Source organism: Leuciscus leuciscus, assembly GCF_965113295.1.
Source record: "Leuciscus leuciscus genome assembly, chromosome: 21".
Lineage (NCBI taxonomy): Eukaryota > Metazoa > Chordata > Actinopteri > Cypriniformes > Leuciscidae > Leuciscus > Leuciscus leuciscus.
In genome coordinates this window covers 20,509,223-20,528,506 of record NC_138745.1, presented here as the reverse complement: position 1 = coordinate 20,528,506, position 19,284 = coordinate 20,509,223, and the positions used below count along the sequence as shown (strand labels likewise).

Genomic DNA, 19,284 nt, shown 5'->3' with positions numbered 1-19,284 from the left:
ACCCAGAACATACCACCAAGACAACAAAGGAGTGGCTCAAGAAGCAGCACATTAAGGTCATGGAGTGGCCTAGCCAGTCTCCAGACCTTAATCCTATAGAAAATCTGTGGAGGGAACCGAAACTTCGAGTTGCAAAGCGACAGCCAAGAAACCTTAAGGATTTAGAGAGGATCTGTAAAGAGCAATGGAGCAAAATCCCTCCTGACATTTGTGCAAACCTGGTGACCAACTACAAGAAACATCTTACCTCTGTGCTTGCCAACAAGGGTCTCTCCCAAAGGGTACTAAATTATGTTTTGCTTGGGGATAAAATACTTATTTCACTCACTGAAATGCAAATCAATTTATAACTGTATATATAATGTGTTTTTTCTGGATTTTTTGGTTGGTATTCTGTCTCTATCCGTTAAAATAAACCTACCATACAAATTATTGACCTTCATTTCTTTGTAAGTGGTCAAATTTACAAAATCAGCAGGGGATTAAATAATTATTTTCACCGCTGTATGTATTTTAAAGGGATTTACAGTCAAAGACCCAGAACCAGATATGATGAATGAAGATCCGGGGTCAGAATGATAATAAATTGAAAAAAAAGTTTTTACTGAAGATAGTTTGCAGTTTCATCAGCAGAAGTCAGCTTCAAGACTCACACAGGAGTTTGTAGGCCGCCCCGCTTAGTTACAAAGATCACAGCAGTTATACCCTTCACCGAGGTCTAAGCTACGTCCTTGCTTCAGGTTGAATGATTCTCAGTGGCTAAGAAATAGATAAACATAGTAATTTTCCACACATATACAGATAGACTGAAGCACATCTCCATCAATTATACGGCTGACACTCGGACCCTGAAGTTAGGCACGTCGTGACCTTCCAGGTCTCAGAGCGCCAGCATGTCCAGAACAACAACTCAGTCAATCTCAAAAAATGCCAGTGGTTCCTTAACCTGTAACCAAAAAGACTAACACACACACCAACACACAGCTTTTCCAAGGTTGGATTTGGCCAGGCTCAAACTATAAACAGGAGAGTCGTCTCAAAACATCAAGATAATACGTTCTTTCTCTCAAGGAGAGCTACACTTTAATATAACACAGTAAAGTAAAGCTTTAACTACGAAATGGTCACTCAAACTATTGGTTCCAACGACCCTGTGACCATAGTTGTCAGGGTACCCTAGAAAAACAGATGTATGTATTGACATGTGTAAACAAGTCCTTAATTCATTTCTGGAAGCCGGGCTAAATGAGCAAGCACTGTTACTGCATTCAGATATCAAATACAGGCATTACAGAATACATGAAAAGAACATTTTAGTAATCACAATGGTAACTTCTATAACAAAGTAAAATCTCATAATCCTGGAGAAGTCATTCAATTCCAGAATCCACCCCCTTCAGTATCATCATAGGGAGGAATCTTGAATCTTTTTTGTTTAGGTCAGATTTGTATTGTCCTCCATTATATTTTCAAAAGCTTATGGTCATAAGATTTTTGAAAGAAGTCTCTTATGCTGTATTTGTCAAAAACACAGTAAAATAGTAATATTGTAAAATATTATTACAATTTAAAATGACTTTTCTCTTTTATTATATTTTAAAATGTGATTTATTCCTTTATCAAAGCAAAATTTTCAGCAGTCATTGCTCTCGTCTTTAGTGTCATAATTTGAATATGCTTAATTCGTACTGACCCCAAACTTTTGTACAGTACTGTAGGTTTATTATTGCAAACTTCTCTTGTACAAAGAACAGGCGGATGATCATTGCTAACCATAGCTTGTGGTTTTGGAAATTTCATGAATTTAGTTACCCAAGCTCAGCTGTTACATCACATTGTTATTCTGTGTTATACCTTTTACATTACAGCTCAATCGCATGTGCAGTTTTCTGTAGTTGGTTTTTTTAATGATAATTTTCAACCTTTTTAGAGAAATAATATCCACTGTTGTTGTAGTGAATATTTACTGCACATACACTGTACTAGTATACTTTACTACCAATGTAGGAATATGCCTGTCTGGTATACTGTAAGATGACTAGTGGCAAACTGTTTGGCAAAAACTATAATTACTATTAGGAACTCAAATTTTTTTTTTTTTGTCTTTTAAAATATATACATTTTGACATCCCAAGTACTTTTTCATCCATACAGATTGATACACACACTTGCTGTTATTATACTGACCTCCCTTTGTTTCAGCAGATGATTTGAGAGTCTGATATAAGTGGAAGTTCTCCTTTTTTTTTTTTTTTTTTTTACGTATGACCTTTCAGAATGACCTTTTAATGACTAGTTTTACATTCTCCATACATAGTTCCTCAATATCGAATACGAGACATTGGCCTAGATGTGTACAGATACAAGAGTACTTGAAAAGTCATAGCAGTAATTGTGAGAAAACACAATATGTATTGGGCAGCTGTTTGGAGAAGTTTAGCTCACGCAGGAAACATTCTGGTGTTTATGCTCCATCTCCCGCACCCGATCTTGAATACTCTGCTGATTAATCTATCGAGTACCTGACAGTCACAAGGACCAATATGCACATCAGTCCCTGCGACTGAACATCAGGAAGTAAGTGCATCTCTGTTTCTGTACACAGCTTTGAAGAGTCCGGCTGCCTTCCACGAACAGAGGAAAAGTCTGGAGAGAGCACGCGTAAGTGACTTTATCTCTTTTTTCACTTGCTTCTCATCTTTGATTGACACTTTTGACGACACAGTTGATTTCTCTTTTACTGGTGCAGACTGAGGATTACCTGAAGAGGAAGATCAGGAGTCGGCCAGAGAGGTCAGAACTGGTCAGGATGCACATCCTAGAAGGTGAGTCACATCATTCTCTTTTGAATATTAAAATAGAGTAATATTAAATGGTCAACATATTTAATCATTTAAATTTTCTTTTCTTTTTTATCTATTGCACGTCGTGTTTCTGTTATGTAATTTCTGCCTCTTGCAGTTGCAATGGACCCTTTTCACAGACTGTAATGATGCTTTTACACAGTTATTAACAAAAGTTGTTTTCCATTTTATGTTTTTAACAAACGGTTGTGCATTTATAACACTAAACTGTTTTGTTATATTTTGCATTACATTTCAGAAAACTAGTTAACCACTGTAATCAATCCCTCTATATTATGCTATTAGAAAGCAAAATTTATATCTTTGTTGTAGTTTCTATTCACCACTATATAAGTTTGCCCAACTATGACAACTTCTGAGCACCCTAGAGTTTTGAAAAAGGTCCATAGCCATTATCTCATCTTGACCTTTTCAGGAGTGAAGGAGCTGTCTGTAACTTCTATATTCTTTTGTATTATTTCCCTTTCTGATACTATAAAAACTGATCAATATGCAAAAAATACCAATGGAGTCAGTAGACTCTCAGAAGGGAATTTAGGTGGTATTTACATAGAAGGAAGTGATTCAGTTGTTAATGATTCAATTTGTTTCACCCGCAGAGACTTCAGCCGAGCCCTCACTGCAGGCCAAGCAGCTGAAGCTGAAGAGAGCTCGATTGGCAGACGATCTCAATGATAAGATATCTCACCGCCCTGGTCCAATTGAGCTCATCCACAAGAACATCCTGCCTGTGCACGCACTCATTGGTTAGTCTGTAACCACCATCACAAACAGTGTTTATGTTGCACGCACTATTACAGCTATGTCAGCTTTGTTTGTTGCTGTTTAAGCACCATACGCATTTTCTCCACAAATGACAATAATGCAAATCTATGTAAACTAAGTTTAGTTTTACTATCATTAATTTCTTAAGTGTGTCTGCACATATCAGACAACTAATTTTTGTGTATTATCAGGTACCGAGTCTCCGAAGGGTGAGAGCTCCTCATTGGATGAGGACAGTAGTGATGCGCTGTCACCGGATCCCCAGTGCAGTCAGGACTCTCCGTTGGGTCTTGCTCCTCAACACTCCCCCTCTGATATGCTGAATATGAATGGAGACCTCTCACCATCTCAGGTACATTCCTGTTTCAGTTGTTCAATATTAGATAAATGGAATATTTATTTTATCCTTTCAGTAAGCTAGAGGGCAGCACTGCTGTACACTTAAAGGGACAGTTCACCCAGAAAATTGTCATCATGTTGTTGTAAACATGTATGACTTTCTTTCTTCTCTGGAACACAAAAACAGAAATTTAGCAGAATGGTCAAGGTTATTTTTTTCCATTTGGATTGTTTCTAATTATTATTGCTCACAAAGGAACATATGCAGAGTTGAGGACAATGTAATGCTTTTAAGTTCATACAACGTATTTAACCAGTGTATATATTGTAGTTCCTCACTCAGGCCCCACCTCCTCCACTCGTTGCAGCCGATGCCTCTCCACCACAGAATCTAACCAGTGAATTTACCATGACAAACTCTTCCCGTCCACCGACGGGACATACAAAGGTAAAGCAAAAGCCATCAAACCTATCATCAGTTTCATTTTTCAGTCTAAACCAATTTCATCACTCATGCGTCTTCTTTTTTGTTCCTTTGTTTTTTCTCACCACAAGCAGCAGTCTAAGTCCAGCACAGATCGAATCTCTCATCGATCCAAGAAACCCAAAGATAACAAGCCCAAAGTGAAGAAACTCAAATATCACCAGTATATCCCGCCTGACCAGAAGAACGACCGGGAGCCGCCTCCTCAGCTGGACTCTTCGTACGCCAAGATCCTCCACCAGCAGCAGCTTTTCCTTCAGCTTCAGATCATCAACCAGCAACAGCAGCACTACAACTACCACACTATCTTACCTGCCCCTCCAAAGTGAGTACAACCACACATGATATGGATTCATTTTACCTGATCAAAAATACATTAAAAACAGTAATATTACAAATTTGTATTATTTTCTTTTATTGCAACTGTTTTCTATTTTCCTGTGATACCAAAGCTGAATTTTAGCAGCTACTACTCTAATCTTCCGTGTCATGTGATCCTTCAGATCTTTATTTATTATCAATGTTTAAAACAGTTGTGCTTATTTATATTTTTGAAGAAACCGTGATTTAAAAAAAATGTCAGATTCTATTGATTTAATAGAAAGTTCAAAAGAACAGCATTTATTTGAAATATAAATAGTGTAACATTTTTAATGTCTTTACTGTCACGTTTGATCAATTTATTGTATGTTTGCTGCATAAAAGATGAATTGAATAATAATAAAAAATAATAATGTACAATAATCTTACTGACCCTTAACATTTGAACAGTGGTGTATGTCTGCTAGAGCAGTGGTTCTCAACCACTGTTGATGTTGGGTTATCATGACCCAAAAATGGGTCACAGATCTGTTTTGATTCACAAAACATTCCAATTTATATGCAAATAATAAAATGCTAAATCATGCATAATTATGATAACAAAGTAAACAGACAAAACTTTGCTAGATAAAACAAAATTTGATCCAGAATACATTAAATGCAGGTTACAAAATCTTGGTTCTGAAGAAAAGCCACCGTTCTAGAGAAGTGTAGACATAACTGATTTAGCTATGAAACAAAAATAAATCTGTTCAATTCCAGACTTCCTGCTGAACAACAGCAACCATCCACCAGTCTGGGCCCCTCCTCTTCCCAGACTATTTCCACATGCTCAACAGTCTCCTCCAATCAGAATGGGCCCAATCGTCAGAGCCAGCCTACAGCAGGAGGAGCTAAGCCCAGCACTTTACCCCCAAATCTGGATGAATTCAAAGTGGGTAACAGATGTAATTTATTCACTTATACTAAAGCAATAACATTGACCACTTAATTTCTTGGGTGGTTTTGGTTTCAGAAATATTTTTCCTACTTTTGTCTTTTAATGTTTTAAAAAAATCTTAATGTAGATTTTATGAAGAGGTCAGATTTGATCATGAACCAAAACAACATTACAATATTAGTCACAATATTAGAACCATTGGAGAATTTGATAGTGTTGCGCACTACTGTGGATATTTTGAAACTGAACTGATTGATCTCGCTTTCAGGTTGCAGAACTTAAACAAGAGCTCAAACTGAGGGGTCTGACAGTATCTGGAACTAAGAACGATCTTATTGAACGACTGAAGAACTACCAGGAGCAGAACAATGGATCATCAGCCGCAGGAGCTGCAGCTATGAAAACTGTGCCTGCTCAGTTACCGCAGGTGTCAGTTCAGTCATCTGGTGCCGCCCAACATCAAAACCCGAAAGACTTGGCTGCCCCAGTGTCTGCCTTTTCAATAGCGGCTACCACTAGGCTCCACAGCACAACTCCACCACAAATCATGCGCTTCAGCAGCACTAGCTCCTCTCCTCCTGTATCTCCTACCCCCTCCGACCGCTCTCTGGCTGGATTGAGTCCAGATGAGACCAGCTGCAATGGGGATGTGTTTGGAGAAATGGTAGGTCTGTGTGTTTGAAGATGCACAGCAGAAATGGTTAAAAGAAAATTAGGGATGCACAATGTATCGGTACCTTTTTTTTTTTGTTAATTTGGTATCTTTCAATGTTGGATATATTCAGTTCATGCTCATTTCCCCTATTTTCATTTAGACTAACACTTTACGATAAGATAATTCACACACTTAAATTTAACCTTTAAAGTTTTTCAAACCTATTTTAGTTCAGTTTTACATACCTATTATGTAATTTGTACAGATTTGTATTGAATAAGAGCTTTTTAACCTAAGAAAAATTTCTATCATCAGTGATAGACAATAATTTTTTTCTAAATTCTAAAAATTAAGAACTTATGTAACAAGGACACTGTAAAATAAAGTGTTACCCATGTTACATTTACTTACCATAGTAATAACAGTAAGTGATGCATAATTACATGCAACTAACCCTCAACCTAATCCTACCCTAACCCTATAGTAAGTACATGTAGTTTCTTAATATTACTCAGTACTTAAATGGATAACACTTTATTTTACAGTGTCCTTGTTACATATGTAACATTTAATTACTGTAGCAATAACAGTAAACTATGCATAATTACATGCAACTAACCCTCAACCAAATCCTAATCCTACCCTAACCCTATAGTAAGTACATGTAGTTGCTTAATATTACTCAGTACTAAAATATATAATTACACTGTAACAATGACACCTTAAAATGAAGTGTAACCAGAACTTGTTTCTCCCTTAACAGGTTAGCTCACCTCTCACACAGCTCAGCCTGCACCCGTCTCCAGACCACCGGTCTCCAATTAAAGAGGAGTCTCTCGGGCAGATGCAGGCATCCTGCAGCCTTTCTCGTCCGGGTCTGCTGCCAGTCTCGCAGCGTCAGGATCCAGGTCCAGCATCAGGAACTGCAGTGCTTTCTCTGGACAAAGACCAAATGCTTCAGGAGAAGGACAAGCAGATCGAGGAGTTGACACGCATGCTGAGACAGAAGCAGAGGCTGGTGGAGACCCTGCGCTCTCAGCTGGAGCAGGGTAAGCGCGGATCGGCTGGAGAGGTCGCAGACAACATGGGCAATGCTGAAATACCTTTGCTGTCTAACGGATTGGAAGTGAGGGTAAAGGAAGAGGTCAAGGAGGAGATGGACACATCAGAGGACCTGCAGAAGCAAGTCCAGCCCCTAAAAAAGATCCAGACGCAGTGTTCGCAGCAGACTCTGCTCAAGCTGCAGCAGATTCACCGGCTGCAGGCGCAGCAGCAGCAAATGCTCGTGGACCTACCAAACGTACAGAACACACAGTTACTGCAGCATCAAAAACAGCAGCAGCAAATCGACCCACAGAAACTGCAGCAAGAGCAAGGAAAGACACGGGTGTTGCAGCTGCACAAGCAGCAGAAGGCGCAATTACTGCAGCAGCAGAAGTTGCAGATACTGCAGCAGCAGCAGAAGGTGAAGTTACTTCAGCAGCAGCAACAGAAGACGCTGTTACAACAGCAGCAGAAGACTCAATTGCAGCAGCAAAAGAAGACAGCGTTACTGCAACAGCAGCAGCAACAAAAGTTGCAGCAGCTCATCATCCAGCAGAGCCAACAAAAGCAGCTACAAACCAATCAGAAGCAGCAGCAGACGCCACAAAATCAGCAGTTACAGACACCACAGGTCAGCGACATTTCCAGTTTTTGTTGTGTGCATTTTGTTTTTGTGCAGTCATTTTCACGTTATTTTAATTTTATTTTTTACAGGTTTCACAGGTGTTTATCAATCAGCCATCTGGTACTCAGATTACTACGTCTTTCCCACTGGATCTCCTGAAAGCTCACTCCACACCCACGCTAGTCACTGACAGCAATGGCAACCGTTATCTGATTGCACTCACCAGTAATAGTGTGGAAAGCCTGACTGCAAAGTCTCCTCAGAGCAAATCTAATGGACGGATTACTCTACAGGTGACTAAACATTTAAGATTTTAACAATTTCATTTATATATATTTTAAAATGCAATTTTGTTCCTGTGATGCAAAGCTGAATTTTCAGCAGCCATTACACTGTCACATGAGAAATCATATATAACATATAATATGATGATTTGGTGCTCAAGAAACTTATTATTATTATCAATGTTGAAAACAGTTTTACTTCTTTATATTGTTTTCCTAATGTGTAATGATAATCCTTGTTTTTTTTGTGTTTCAGAGATTGCAGTCAACCCCTAGCAAGCTCCCTAGCCAGTCATCTGCTGATGTGGCTAATTCTGCCAACCAATCACAAGCTGTCAAAGAGCCCATCCCCAAAGTATGTGCATATAACAATGTGGATGTGCTTACTCAAACCTTTTACAGTTCTAAAAAATAACATTTAAATGAGATGGAGAGCTCTCTGACAACTTGAACTGTGAAGTCTTTAAAGAGGCATGAAACACCAAGATGTATAACAGATAGTCAAACCAAATATACACCAGATAAAAATTATTTTATTTTTTTTACTTGTGGGTGCAGGACACAATAGTTAATTTATGTAAGCGAGGATAGCAAAATAAAGTAAACTGTTACTTCTTATACCAAAACATTCTTCATACAGTGGACTACCTGAAATATTTATTAAAAATTTGGGACCAAAAATTATTCAGACACTTTGACCTGACCATGTTTTGCTTAAGTGTTTTTTCTTTAATGGCTAATGTGATCTTTTTAAATTTAACAGCTGACAGCTATTCAATCTAATTCATTTGTGAGACAGTCGAAGTGAAGTGAAGTGAGATGGCCAAAACCAGTGAAATATCAACTGATTTGATAACTCTGAGTTCTTGTCATATTGTATTACCATTTTCTAAACTATAGCGAATAAACTGTGATAATGTGAAAAATGTTAAAGGTGTTCGAATACATTTTGGTTTGACTGTATGTACAAATAATGTATGATGAAAGCCAATGATAAGCACGTTTTCAAATTACAAGGGGAAGTTAGTTAATTAAGGGATTTTTTTTTACTATTCTTATTTGAAATTAACATAGTAACATTGCCTGAATTTGATGCGTCTGATTTGCACCGGATTTGAACACGTATGCCACCTCAGTATAATTGAGACTGGGGCTTTTTCAGTCATTCAAAATCATTGGCATGTTTACCCTGACACTTTAACAAAACTTCTAAAATATTTATGTAACATTCATGTTGTTCGACAGTTATTGACCTGTGGATCAACATCACAGAATAACAGTCTCAAATGTACATTCAAATTGCAGATATGCAATGACCTGTGGATATTTGTGGATTGCATTGAGAGCTAACAAAACAGTGTATATGTATTACAATTATAGTACTTAGGGCAATATAAAGGGCTAGGCTGCATATAGTTGTGCTTTATCTCCTCTCTGCAGCTGACTCATGCTGAAATCTCCCATTTCCAGGTTCAGAAAGTAGGGCTCCACTTGGAGACCACAAGTGTTCAGGAGTCTAGCCAGCCAGTGTCCGCCCCACCAAGCTTTGAGCCATTCTTCTGTGAGGAATCTAGCCCACTGAACAAACCCTCTTCACCCCCTTCATTTAAGGTATCGCAACATGCATTATTTATACTCATAATACTCATGCTTTAGTTTTGTTACCCATTTTCCTTTTGTCTTTATCTCCTTTGCTAAAGCTCGCATTTCTTTTTCCATTTTCCTCTACCCGTCATGTCCATCTTTTTTAGGAGGACATTTGCCCAACATTTGATCAACATACTTTGTTCACCCCTTCCTCCCCAAAGCCGAACCCTCACCCCCCTCAGCGTTTTAAAGTATGGCCTTCACTCACATTCTTACTTTGTTCTTTTTCTTTTTTTCTTCTTCATTCTTTCACCTTCTTTTTCTGTTTCCACTGTTTTTCTTATAGTAACATTGGTGATTATTCTCTGTTCACAGGATAATGTCTCTAACAACCAAATAGATGATTTGTTCGATATCCTGATCAAGAGTGGAGGTAAAAAGTTTTAAATATACCATTCAGAAGTTAGAGGTCAGCTAGGTTTTTTTAAGAAATTGACTTTAATTTGCAAGGATGCTTTAAATATATGGAAAATGACAGTGTTTTATAACATTTCTATTTCAAATAAATTCTGTTCTTTTAAACTTGCTATTCATCAAAGAATCCTGAAAAAATGTATTACGGTTTCCACAAAAATATTAAACGACTGTTTTTAACATTGATAATCATAAGAAATTATTGTTGAGCTCCAAATCACTATATTAGAATGATTTCTGAAGGATCATGTGACACTGAAGACTGCTGCCATCACAGGAACAAATTACATTTTAAATATATTCAAATTGTAATAATATTTCACAAAATTACTATTTTTACTGTCTAAAAACTTTCAAAAAAAAAAAAATATTAATAATAATAAATCTTTCTTCTTTCCACATTGCAGAAATTTCATCTGGATTTAAAGCCAGTCAAGACCCCTCCCTGTCAGACCTTCACTCCAGCCCACCCACTCCATCCCCACCTCCTCCGCTCCACCTCTCGCCTCCCACACATCAGCCCGACCCTGTTCCCTCTCCTTCCCAGCAGCTCCCCGACACCCAGGACAGGCCTTGCTCTAGAACTGTCCACCTCGAGGACTTCCTGGAGAGCACCACCGGTGCTCCTCTCCTCGGAGTTGAGCCGGACGGCCCATTGACGTTGATCGATGACCTCCACAACCAAATGCTGAGTACTTACAGTATTCTGGACCATCCCACATCTCCAATGGACACCAGTGACCTGAGCTTCTCACCCCACCCGGCCAACCTGGACTTTGAAGACCCCACCCTGGATAGCATGGATTGGCTGGATATACCCGGGGTAGGAGGGGGCAGTAATTGTAATGGCGGGGGTATGGTCCTTGCCCCTCTCAGCTCGCACACCCCACCCAGTGTATTTTCTGCAGACTTTTTGGACAGTTCGGATTTGCAGATCCACTGGGACTCATGTTTGTAGCTTTTGGTCTTAATTGCTTGATGACACAATTTAGCACCTTCAACCTTACTGTGTATAGGCTGTACACAAAACACTCCATACGCACATATGCTGTTTCTTATGCTGAAATTTGTTTCTTCATATTCCTGTGCCGAATGGTATTTAAACAGTTCCTGTGTCTGATAGGTCCTCTTAAGCACTGAATTTTAAGCTCTCATTTACTGAATTATGCTCAAATGTTTTGCATCACACGGCACTGTTGCCTTTGCCAACAGAGAGACCAATCTGGACCCTGACACCAACTTCTCACACCTTCAACAGCTCAACTTAACCCATACTTTGGTCTAGTTATTAGACCAGTTGTCCATGCTGGTTAGGATCATTTTTCACTTTAAGCACACCAGTTAGTACAATCTCCTCTACATATCTTTGGCACCACTATAGTGTTGCTTCTGCCTATCTCAATAAAGTTATGACCTCATGACCATTATATGAGGCTATTTCTGCTCCACAGGTTTCACACAGTCACTTGCATCGACAAACTAAATGGAGGAAAAATATGAGATATCATAGACCTCCTTGATTTTGAACCCTTTTGGCATGTTAGTTCTTCCAACATTGCACTTAAGCTGACCCGACTGGTGCTCTGGTGTACACGACCCAATTTAATGGGCTCTGCAGGGAACCAGGTTTGGTGATGTTCACCAGATCTCTATGCATTGCTGTACTTTAGGATCATGTATTGATGAAATCTTTGTCCTTTTCCATCTGATTGTAGCGATTCGCTGGTGGAGGTCAGGGCTGGGATTCAGGTTTCAGAGTATTTGGAACTTCTTGTTTTCTAAAAAAGGAAAAAAAAATAAAAGGAAAAAAATGCAGTGTGGAGTGTGTTTTGTTGTATTTTTGTTTTAAACTTGCATATACACAACACATTCACTTACAATGGACATTTCTTATTCTGCTATTGAAGCAAATTTGATTTTTAACAGTATGTAGATGTCTTAAAAGTTATATTGGAAAAAAAAACTACTGAAAATTCAACTAGAGTGGAGCTTGAATGGGTGCCAAAAGCAAACAAGGTATATATAATGGTAGTGAATGATTTTACGTTTAATTTTTCATTTGCATTTGGCAGACGCTTTAGATAAAAGCGACTTTCATTGCTTTCTAAGGTATAATTATGCTAGCTTTTCAATTAGTTCTTGCATTCTCTGGAAGTCAAACCCATGACAATACTCAACCTTTTAAGCTTCAGGAAAATTTGGTAATCCAGTAAAACGTAATCCAGATTTTCTCTTCTGACTGGTTTTTTTTATTTTATTATTATAAATTTTTTCAAGATATGCAGTTAAATATTAAATGTCAGTAATATCAGATCTTAAAAATGATTGAACACCAAGGAACTGCTGTGAGGAGAATTGAGATTTCTGTTATGAGGGAAAAGGCTGGAAACGGACTGAATTACAGTGTTAAAGGGACATGTAGGCAACTCCCCCTTAATCTATATGATTTTCTAAAGAATATGTTGAGGACTGACCTTCTCAGTCACCATTACATTTTCATGGCATATGTTTTTTCCATAGGCCTACGATTAAATTGAATGGTGATGTCATTAATGAGTTCCACGGAACGGAAGAAAGAAACGCGTGCAGATTTGGAAGAAGGTGATGAAATGAGAGATATTTTGGGAGAACTCTCCAACTATCCTTGGAACATGAATGCTCTGAAGCATATTTTTAATGACTAACAAACAAGTGCGTGCGCCCAATAAAATAGTATACTTTTTGAAGTAATGTTTTACTAAAAACGACTTCTGATACACTATGCGGTATCGCCAAAAGAGGGCGCAAGACATCTATATATCCCAGATCATCGTGTGACAAGTAGAGGCTCAGTGATGCTGTGTGAGACAAATGAGATTTCCTGCTTTCTGCTTCGACAACCATGACCGACACCTTAAATGTACCTGCATGGTGAGTGCTGATGGTTTTAGGGAGTTCTTAGAAGTAAGTAGCCTATAAATAAAACCAAACCAAAATCCTCAAAACCATTTCGACGTCTGACAAATTTTATTTTGAAAAGAGACATTGTTTGAAGTACAAATCTACACTCGTTTTACGTCAAATTCATCTGATAACGTTGATTTACAATTTCAAGCATTATTTTTGTTGTTATTGTTTGTTTTATTAACTCATATTTAGTCAAAATGTGAATATAAAACCCTATTTAAAAAAAGATTTCAGCTTGTCATTCCAGTTTTGGTTTCTCCAATTGTTGTTCAAAGCCCTTATACCACTAGTTCATTAACATACCACATTTTTTACAGTGCATTACCAACACAGGCATTATCAATGTAACAAATAGCTTACAAACACCCCTATTTCAGATATCTTTAAACGTTTCTGAACAAAGCGTCTGTGTAGTTCAGTCTTAAATATCTTAAATAATCTTAAATACAATTCTTACATAAATAATACAATTAATGTACATAAATACATAAATATATTTAATATGCTTAAATATGAAAACAGAAAATGCGTCCAGATCACATGAATATCTGGCTTGAATAAAAGTAAAGCACGACACAGTACAGGAACAGATAGGTAGCACTTATAAGTAGCCTACATATATTTTAATTAAATACTACGAACATTTAAGAAACATCACACTAGCAAGTGCTGTTGATCTGTATATCAGCACATCTGATTGGCTGTAGGCACAAGGCCACAGGTAATCACATCCGTGCTGATATCCAGACTGTGAGTGTGGTATTGCTTTTAATACGACAGTTCAATTAACAAGTAAACTGTATGTATAAAGATGAATAACTAGATTCCCTCCCCACTCAATGTGTTCTGTAATCACTTTGGGTTTTCCATTTTCCAAACATGCTAGCGGGGGTTTTTAGCATATCAGAATCTGAATTTAAATCTCCTGATTACACTGCAGATGGTTATACAACACAATTAGATTAGATTCTGAAGTATCAGACTTTTCCCCATCAGACTTGCTATGGTATTAAAGTAGATCTTGTTTTTTTATTTGGATACATTGTAGCCTATCTGAGGTACAAGTTCTGGTAATTCACTCCACTAATCCAAGTAAAAGAAAGGACACATGAGTAGAAGGTAAACAGTGCAAGGCTTGCCACAAGACAACTAGTGCTTGTGAGATCTTGATTTCAAGGATGGTTAATTCACTAGAGCTGATATTTTTGCCAGCTTGCATAGCTTGTTTTACAAGAATGATGTGCTTCATTCCCAGTTCTAAGGTCCAGATCATTGCTTAGAGCTGATGACATCCTTTCTTCAGCCTCACACCAGGAGGCAGTCAGCCTTGGTCAACTATAAAGTGAACTACTCAGTATGACATTACGGACTCAACATAAGCGGTCTTGAGAAACAGAGGAGATCAGATTATTTTAAGTAATCAAAAGATAAAAAGAGGAAGATAAGATGAAGTTGGATGTTTGATGATGTTTTCACTCCATGACTGGAGTGATTTTAATGTCAAAACTAATTTAGACTCATAAAACAATTTCTCTCTTGAAATTCCACAGAAAATGTATCTAAGACAGAGTCAATAGCCTTGTGGGCAGCATTCCGGAATGTAGTGCAGTTGCGCTTTGGGAGACCCGAGTTTGAGTCCTGGCTTGTGGTCCTTTCCCGATCCCATCCCACTTGTCTTCCCACTTGTTAAGTTCTGTCCCAATAAAGACAAAAATTCCAAAAATAAACCTTTAAAAAAAAGATTGAGAAAAAGAAATGCAGTTATTAGCTTTACAGGAATGTCTTTTTCAGTATAAACATGTTTCATGGTGCCTTTTCAGAATTGTAGTCAAGTTTCATCACCATTGAGAGCTTCACGTGGTTCTTTTCTATAAAGTAGGTAACCCACTGAAACGAGATTATTATGTCTTTGTGGTTTTTCTCAACTTCATTCCCCTAAAACAAATTAGTGATTTAATGAGTGACTTTCTCACAACGAGACTTCCCAAGCCAGAGGAAGACCGTGAAATTTAGTAACTCAAAAAATCTTTCTTCATGAGCACAAAATCCTCAACACACTCAGTGAAGCTTATACTTAAATCTTAGTGTGAGACCGGACATCTGGGTGTTGCTCTTTGCCTCTTCTGGGGTAGGAGAACAGGTTTATTTTGTCTTTTTTTCACAAAATTGATCCTGAGGTTGTGTTTAAATAAAGATGGCCAGGATAATGTCCCTTAATGACTTAGATTTAGGCTGACGTGATGATGGCATTGTCCCCGTTGAGTTAATGTGGCCTTGGGCACCATTCCTGTCTTCCGGTCTGAAAACTCACCTCATTGTTGTCAGTGACACGAAAGACAGAGATAAACCCAGAAAAAGTAGGACACAGAAGAAACCATATAAACAAGAGCGGTTTAGCACTAAAAGAAGGGGTGACTACACAGTCCTGACATTTTAGTCGCTGTGCATACAGTCCGTTAACAGTCGGCAGTGTTGTTTCCTTCATTCCCGTTTCCTCAGACAGTGACCTCCGTCTTGCTGTTGGTCTGATAGGCCTTAAGTTTGGGATGGGACTGATACAGCGGTTGTCCCCCGTAGTCTGTGGGCTGGGAGATGAACTCCGGTAGTGTTTTTATGCTATACTGTCTCCTGCTGCTGTAGATCTGTTGGCGAACAGAGGGTCCTGGATGCGAGGTCTGCCGGTGGACGTGTCTTTGTCCAGAATCCCAAGCTTTGAAGGCTGAGCTGGAAAGTTGAGGGTGGGTGATGGTTTTTGGGATGCGGGTCCTCTCCAACTGGTTGGTTGGGATTGAGATGGACAGGGGGGAATGGATGTCATGGGAGGGGAGTACCTGGTGGAGATAGGACTTGTCTTTTGGGTGCATTGACATCGGCTGGAAAGGTACAGGAGGGGAATGATACTGGGAGAAATCCATTAGTGGATAGCTCTTGTAGTAACCCCGGCTTGCAGTATCGGCTGTAAGGGAGGACAAGAAATGGAAGAAGTTAGACAGACAAACATAAGATTGTAATTGAGCTACAGTGGGTTTTCGCATTATTGAGCTACAGTCTTTATGTGTAAATTGAGCCCCTAAAGGGACAAGGGGATGGAAAAGAATATGAAGGGAAAGGAAAGTGTAAATTCCACTGCTATTGGGTTCTCTCACAAAAGTTCTGTGTTTCCCAGAGAAACTTTAAGTTCGCTTGTAAAACCTTGGCATTGTTTGCGAGGAAATGCAAAGTTTCTTGTAGGGTAGGTGAAAGTTTCCGAGTTCATCACTGTGCCACAACGCATAGCCTATATATATATACACACACACACACTCATATAAATACACAAACATTTAAAATTTTTATAATGGCTTACACAGAAATAGTACAGAAATTTTAATGTTTCTCTTGAAATTTGTTTTAGATTTAGATAGACAATTTAATAGTATTTATAACTCCTAACTTAATAAAATAAGCTTTTTTTACTATGAGGAATTATTACATCAAAATGTAGATCTGTGTGCAGGTAGACTACTTTATCTGAATGAAATACATACACTTCTCTCGCATTTGCTTGTGTGCCAGCGATTAACCCTTAGGTTGCCGATCCCTGGTGTAGAGCTTTACTAGCACTAGCAAATTCAGTTTCAGTGCAAACACAGTTTCTCTGTGTAAATGAGTGTTAAAAGGGATCATAATCACAGATGTAGTGCTGTTTTCCCGGTGTGTTCGGAAAGCAGACCGGAAGGGAAGGGCAGATTCATTCATCAAGGATGGACAAAACACCATTATACATGCTGGACGAAGATCATATTTTCTTGGTCTGTTAGTTAGACTTCACAAAAACCAGACTGGTATGATTTCAGTTTAACCAAAGCGTTTTGATGACATTTTAAAAACACAAACTATTGTTTTAGTCCAATTGAAATCAGATTTTTAAAGAGCATGTACACATATTTAAAAATTATTATTTTTAAATCATCAAAGATCTAATAAAATAATGTGCACCATGTAAAATCCATCCATTGGAACCATGAGTTAGGTGTCTCAACTTTAAAACAAGTCTTGATGAAGGACATAAAACAGCAGTGTCTGTATTCCTGTTGAGATGTCCATTGGGAGCTTGTCTATTTTATTAAACACTGACTTTATGTTCCCTGAAATGTTTAAAGGTCATGCCTCGGACATGAGTTATCTCTCTTCTCACGGTATTTACCTGCGAGCTGCTCACTCTGTCTCGCTGAATTAATGTATGCTAGATGCACTTGTTCAGTTTGTTCTTGTATTGAGTAAATCAGAAGGTTTTAGAAGGTGTGTATGTCAGGGGACATATTTTATATCGGGCTAGATGCCTGAATCACAAAAAAAAAAAGAAAAAAGAATTGAGTTCCTGTGGATGCTCTTTTGGTCTTAGCCTCATCAAATCCAGTATCAAATTTATAAACTGATGTCAGATGGCATTCTTTCAAGTAACATAGTCATCAAATTATATTTGTATCCTTTTTTCTCATTCATTACTTTCTTCTGATTCAAAGAGATGACATCTGAACATCCTTGAGCTTACTACATATAGGCTGTATTGTCTGTGTGCATCATCTTCATCATCACCATAACCACGGTGTGCTGATTGCAGACCATTCTGTCAGATACAGACGTGTTCATATGTGAAAGTATCTAATAATGTGTATGTATTATGTATGTGTCATTATGTCACTGAATCATTGTGATCCAGACACTATTGGCTTGACATGTTCCCAGAATATAGGGCAGGCTAATGCTCCTGCTTAAAAGGACAAAAAACCTCTCAAGGCCACAGCTTTTTTTCTTTCTTTTTTTTTTTTGCTGTCTTTTAAAATATGTAATTCTTTGGGAAAATACGCAAATAGCCATTTATTATTTAAACGTTTTTTCAACCAATCACAAACTCGAGAAAATAAGAACAGTAATCAGGCACTCTCAAACATACAGTCTATTTTTGTAGAATTAACTTTTTGCATTTAGAGGTCCTGTGTGAACAAGACCCATTGTTGAAATTACAAATTGTTGAATGATTTGCTGGCTGAAGACATTGTAACAATACCAAAATAAATTCTGTATCGATGCGTTTACAACACCATAAGATTAATGATTTGAGTATATCAAACAAGTTTTGAAGAAGCGGATTCAGTTAAAGCCCATTCACACCAAGAACAATAACTATAACGATAAACTGTATTAGCATTCACAAATTACAAAAATGTTCTGTTCATTATAAGCATGTGCTGCAGTTATGTCGTCAGCTGGATTAAATGCTCAAGCTCTTTAATGGGGCCAATGAGAATTGTCAAGAGGATTTTTTCATTCCACTTCCCAGACACAGGTATAACAGGAGGTGGCTTGCATCCACTCATTCAGATTTGTTCTTCGGAGCCGAGAAGAGGTGCCTGTGATTCTCTATCTATTTACCTCTGCCTGGAAGCTTCGTAGGATTCCTATTCGCATTTCAGTGGTTCTCTCTCCCACACGCACATATAAGTGCAAGAGAGTTCCTCTGGGCGATTCAACGAGCAACTAGAAAGAGACATTTTCAAAAGAGAATATTCTCTAACAAGAGTTTTTCTGTAAAAGAGAAATATCCTCTAAAAGAGCAAACATGGATCTTTTTAAAGTTACTTTTTCACCCGTGTATTTCTGGATGCGGTCGACACCTGTCTATCAGACGCCACGATCGCTGCTGCAGTTTGGGCCATGCTGCTAATGCTGATCAGCTTTTGTGGATGGTACATGTACAGTGGTCGAGAGAGATTAACACAATTCAACTGAAGAAAACACATGCAAATAGAAAAAAAAACACCAGCAAATGAAGAAAAAATCTTCATCAGTTTAACCACACATGTGCAGCCAATGCTCACAACGCAACCAAATACAGAAACGCACCACAACTGCAAAAAAAAACACAAAAAACATGCAAATAGAAAAAATTGAAAAAAACACCAGCAAATTAAGA

At 38.1% G+C, this 19,284-nt stretch overlaps 2 protein-coding genes across 5 annotated transcripts in view; one reads left to right on the top strand and one right to left on the bottom strand.

The window, feature by feature from the left end:
* Positions 1 to 12,197, top strand: part of mrtfab (myocardin related transcription factor Ab) — a 39,361-nt gene extending 27,164 nt beyond the window's left edge. For 2 of the 4 annotated variants that reach the window (XM_082151159.1, XM_082151162.1), the window contains 15 exons: positions 2,606 to 2,661; positions 2,750 to 2,825; positions 3,464 to 3,610; positions 3,821 to 3,981; positions 4,300 to 4,416; positions 4,524 to 4,777; positions 5,536 to 5,707; positions 5,982 to 6,377; positions 7,132 to 8,043; positions 8,127 to 8,330; positions 8,578 to 8,676; positions 9,792 to 9,932; positions 10,073 to 10,159; positions 10,284 to 10,341; positions 10,790 to 12,197. In XM_082151159.1, coding sequence (XP_082007285.1) covers positions 2,606 to 2,661; positions 2,750 to 2,825; positions 3,464 to 3,610; positions 3,821 to 3,981; positions 4,300 to 4,416; positions 4,524 to 4,777; positions 5,536 to 5,707; positions 5,982 to 6,377; positions 7,132 to 8,043; positions 8,127 to 8,330; positions 8,578 to 8,676; positions 9,792 to 9,932; positions 10,073 to 10,159; positions 10,284 to 10,341; positions 10,790 to 11,340 — 3,431 coding nt within the window. In that variant the 3' untranslated portion in view covers positions 11,341 to 12,197. The remainder of the gene's footprint in view (positions 1 to 2,605; positions 2,662 to 2,749; positions 2,826 to 3,463; positions 3,611 to 3,820; positions 3,982 to 4,299; positions 4,417 to 4,523; positions 4,778 to 5,535; positions 5,708 to 5,981; positions 6,378 to 7,131; positions 8,044 to 8,126; positions 8,331 to 8,577; positions 8,677 to 9,791; positions 9,933 to 10,072; positions 10,160 to 10,283; positions 10,342 to 10,789) is intronic. The other 2 variants (XM_082151160.1, XM_082151161.1) reach the window with 2 other exon arrangements.
* Positions 12,092 to 19,284, bottom strand: part of shisa8b (shisa family member 8b) — a 32,566-nt gene continuing 25,373 nt past the window's right edge. Inside the window, exon 4 of the mRNA XM_082151163.1 lies at positions 12,092 to 16,284. Within this exon, the coding sequence (XP_082007289.1) occupies positions 15,824 to 16,284 (461 nt within the window). The 3' untranslated portion in view covers positions 12,092 to 15,823. The remainder of the gene's footprint in view (positions 16,285 to 19,284) is intronic.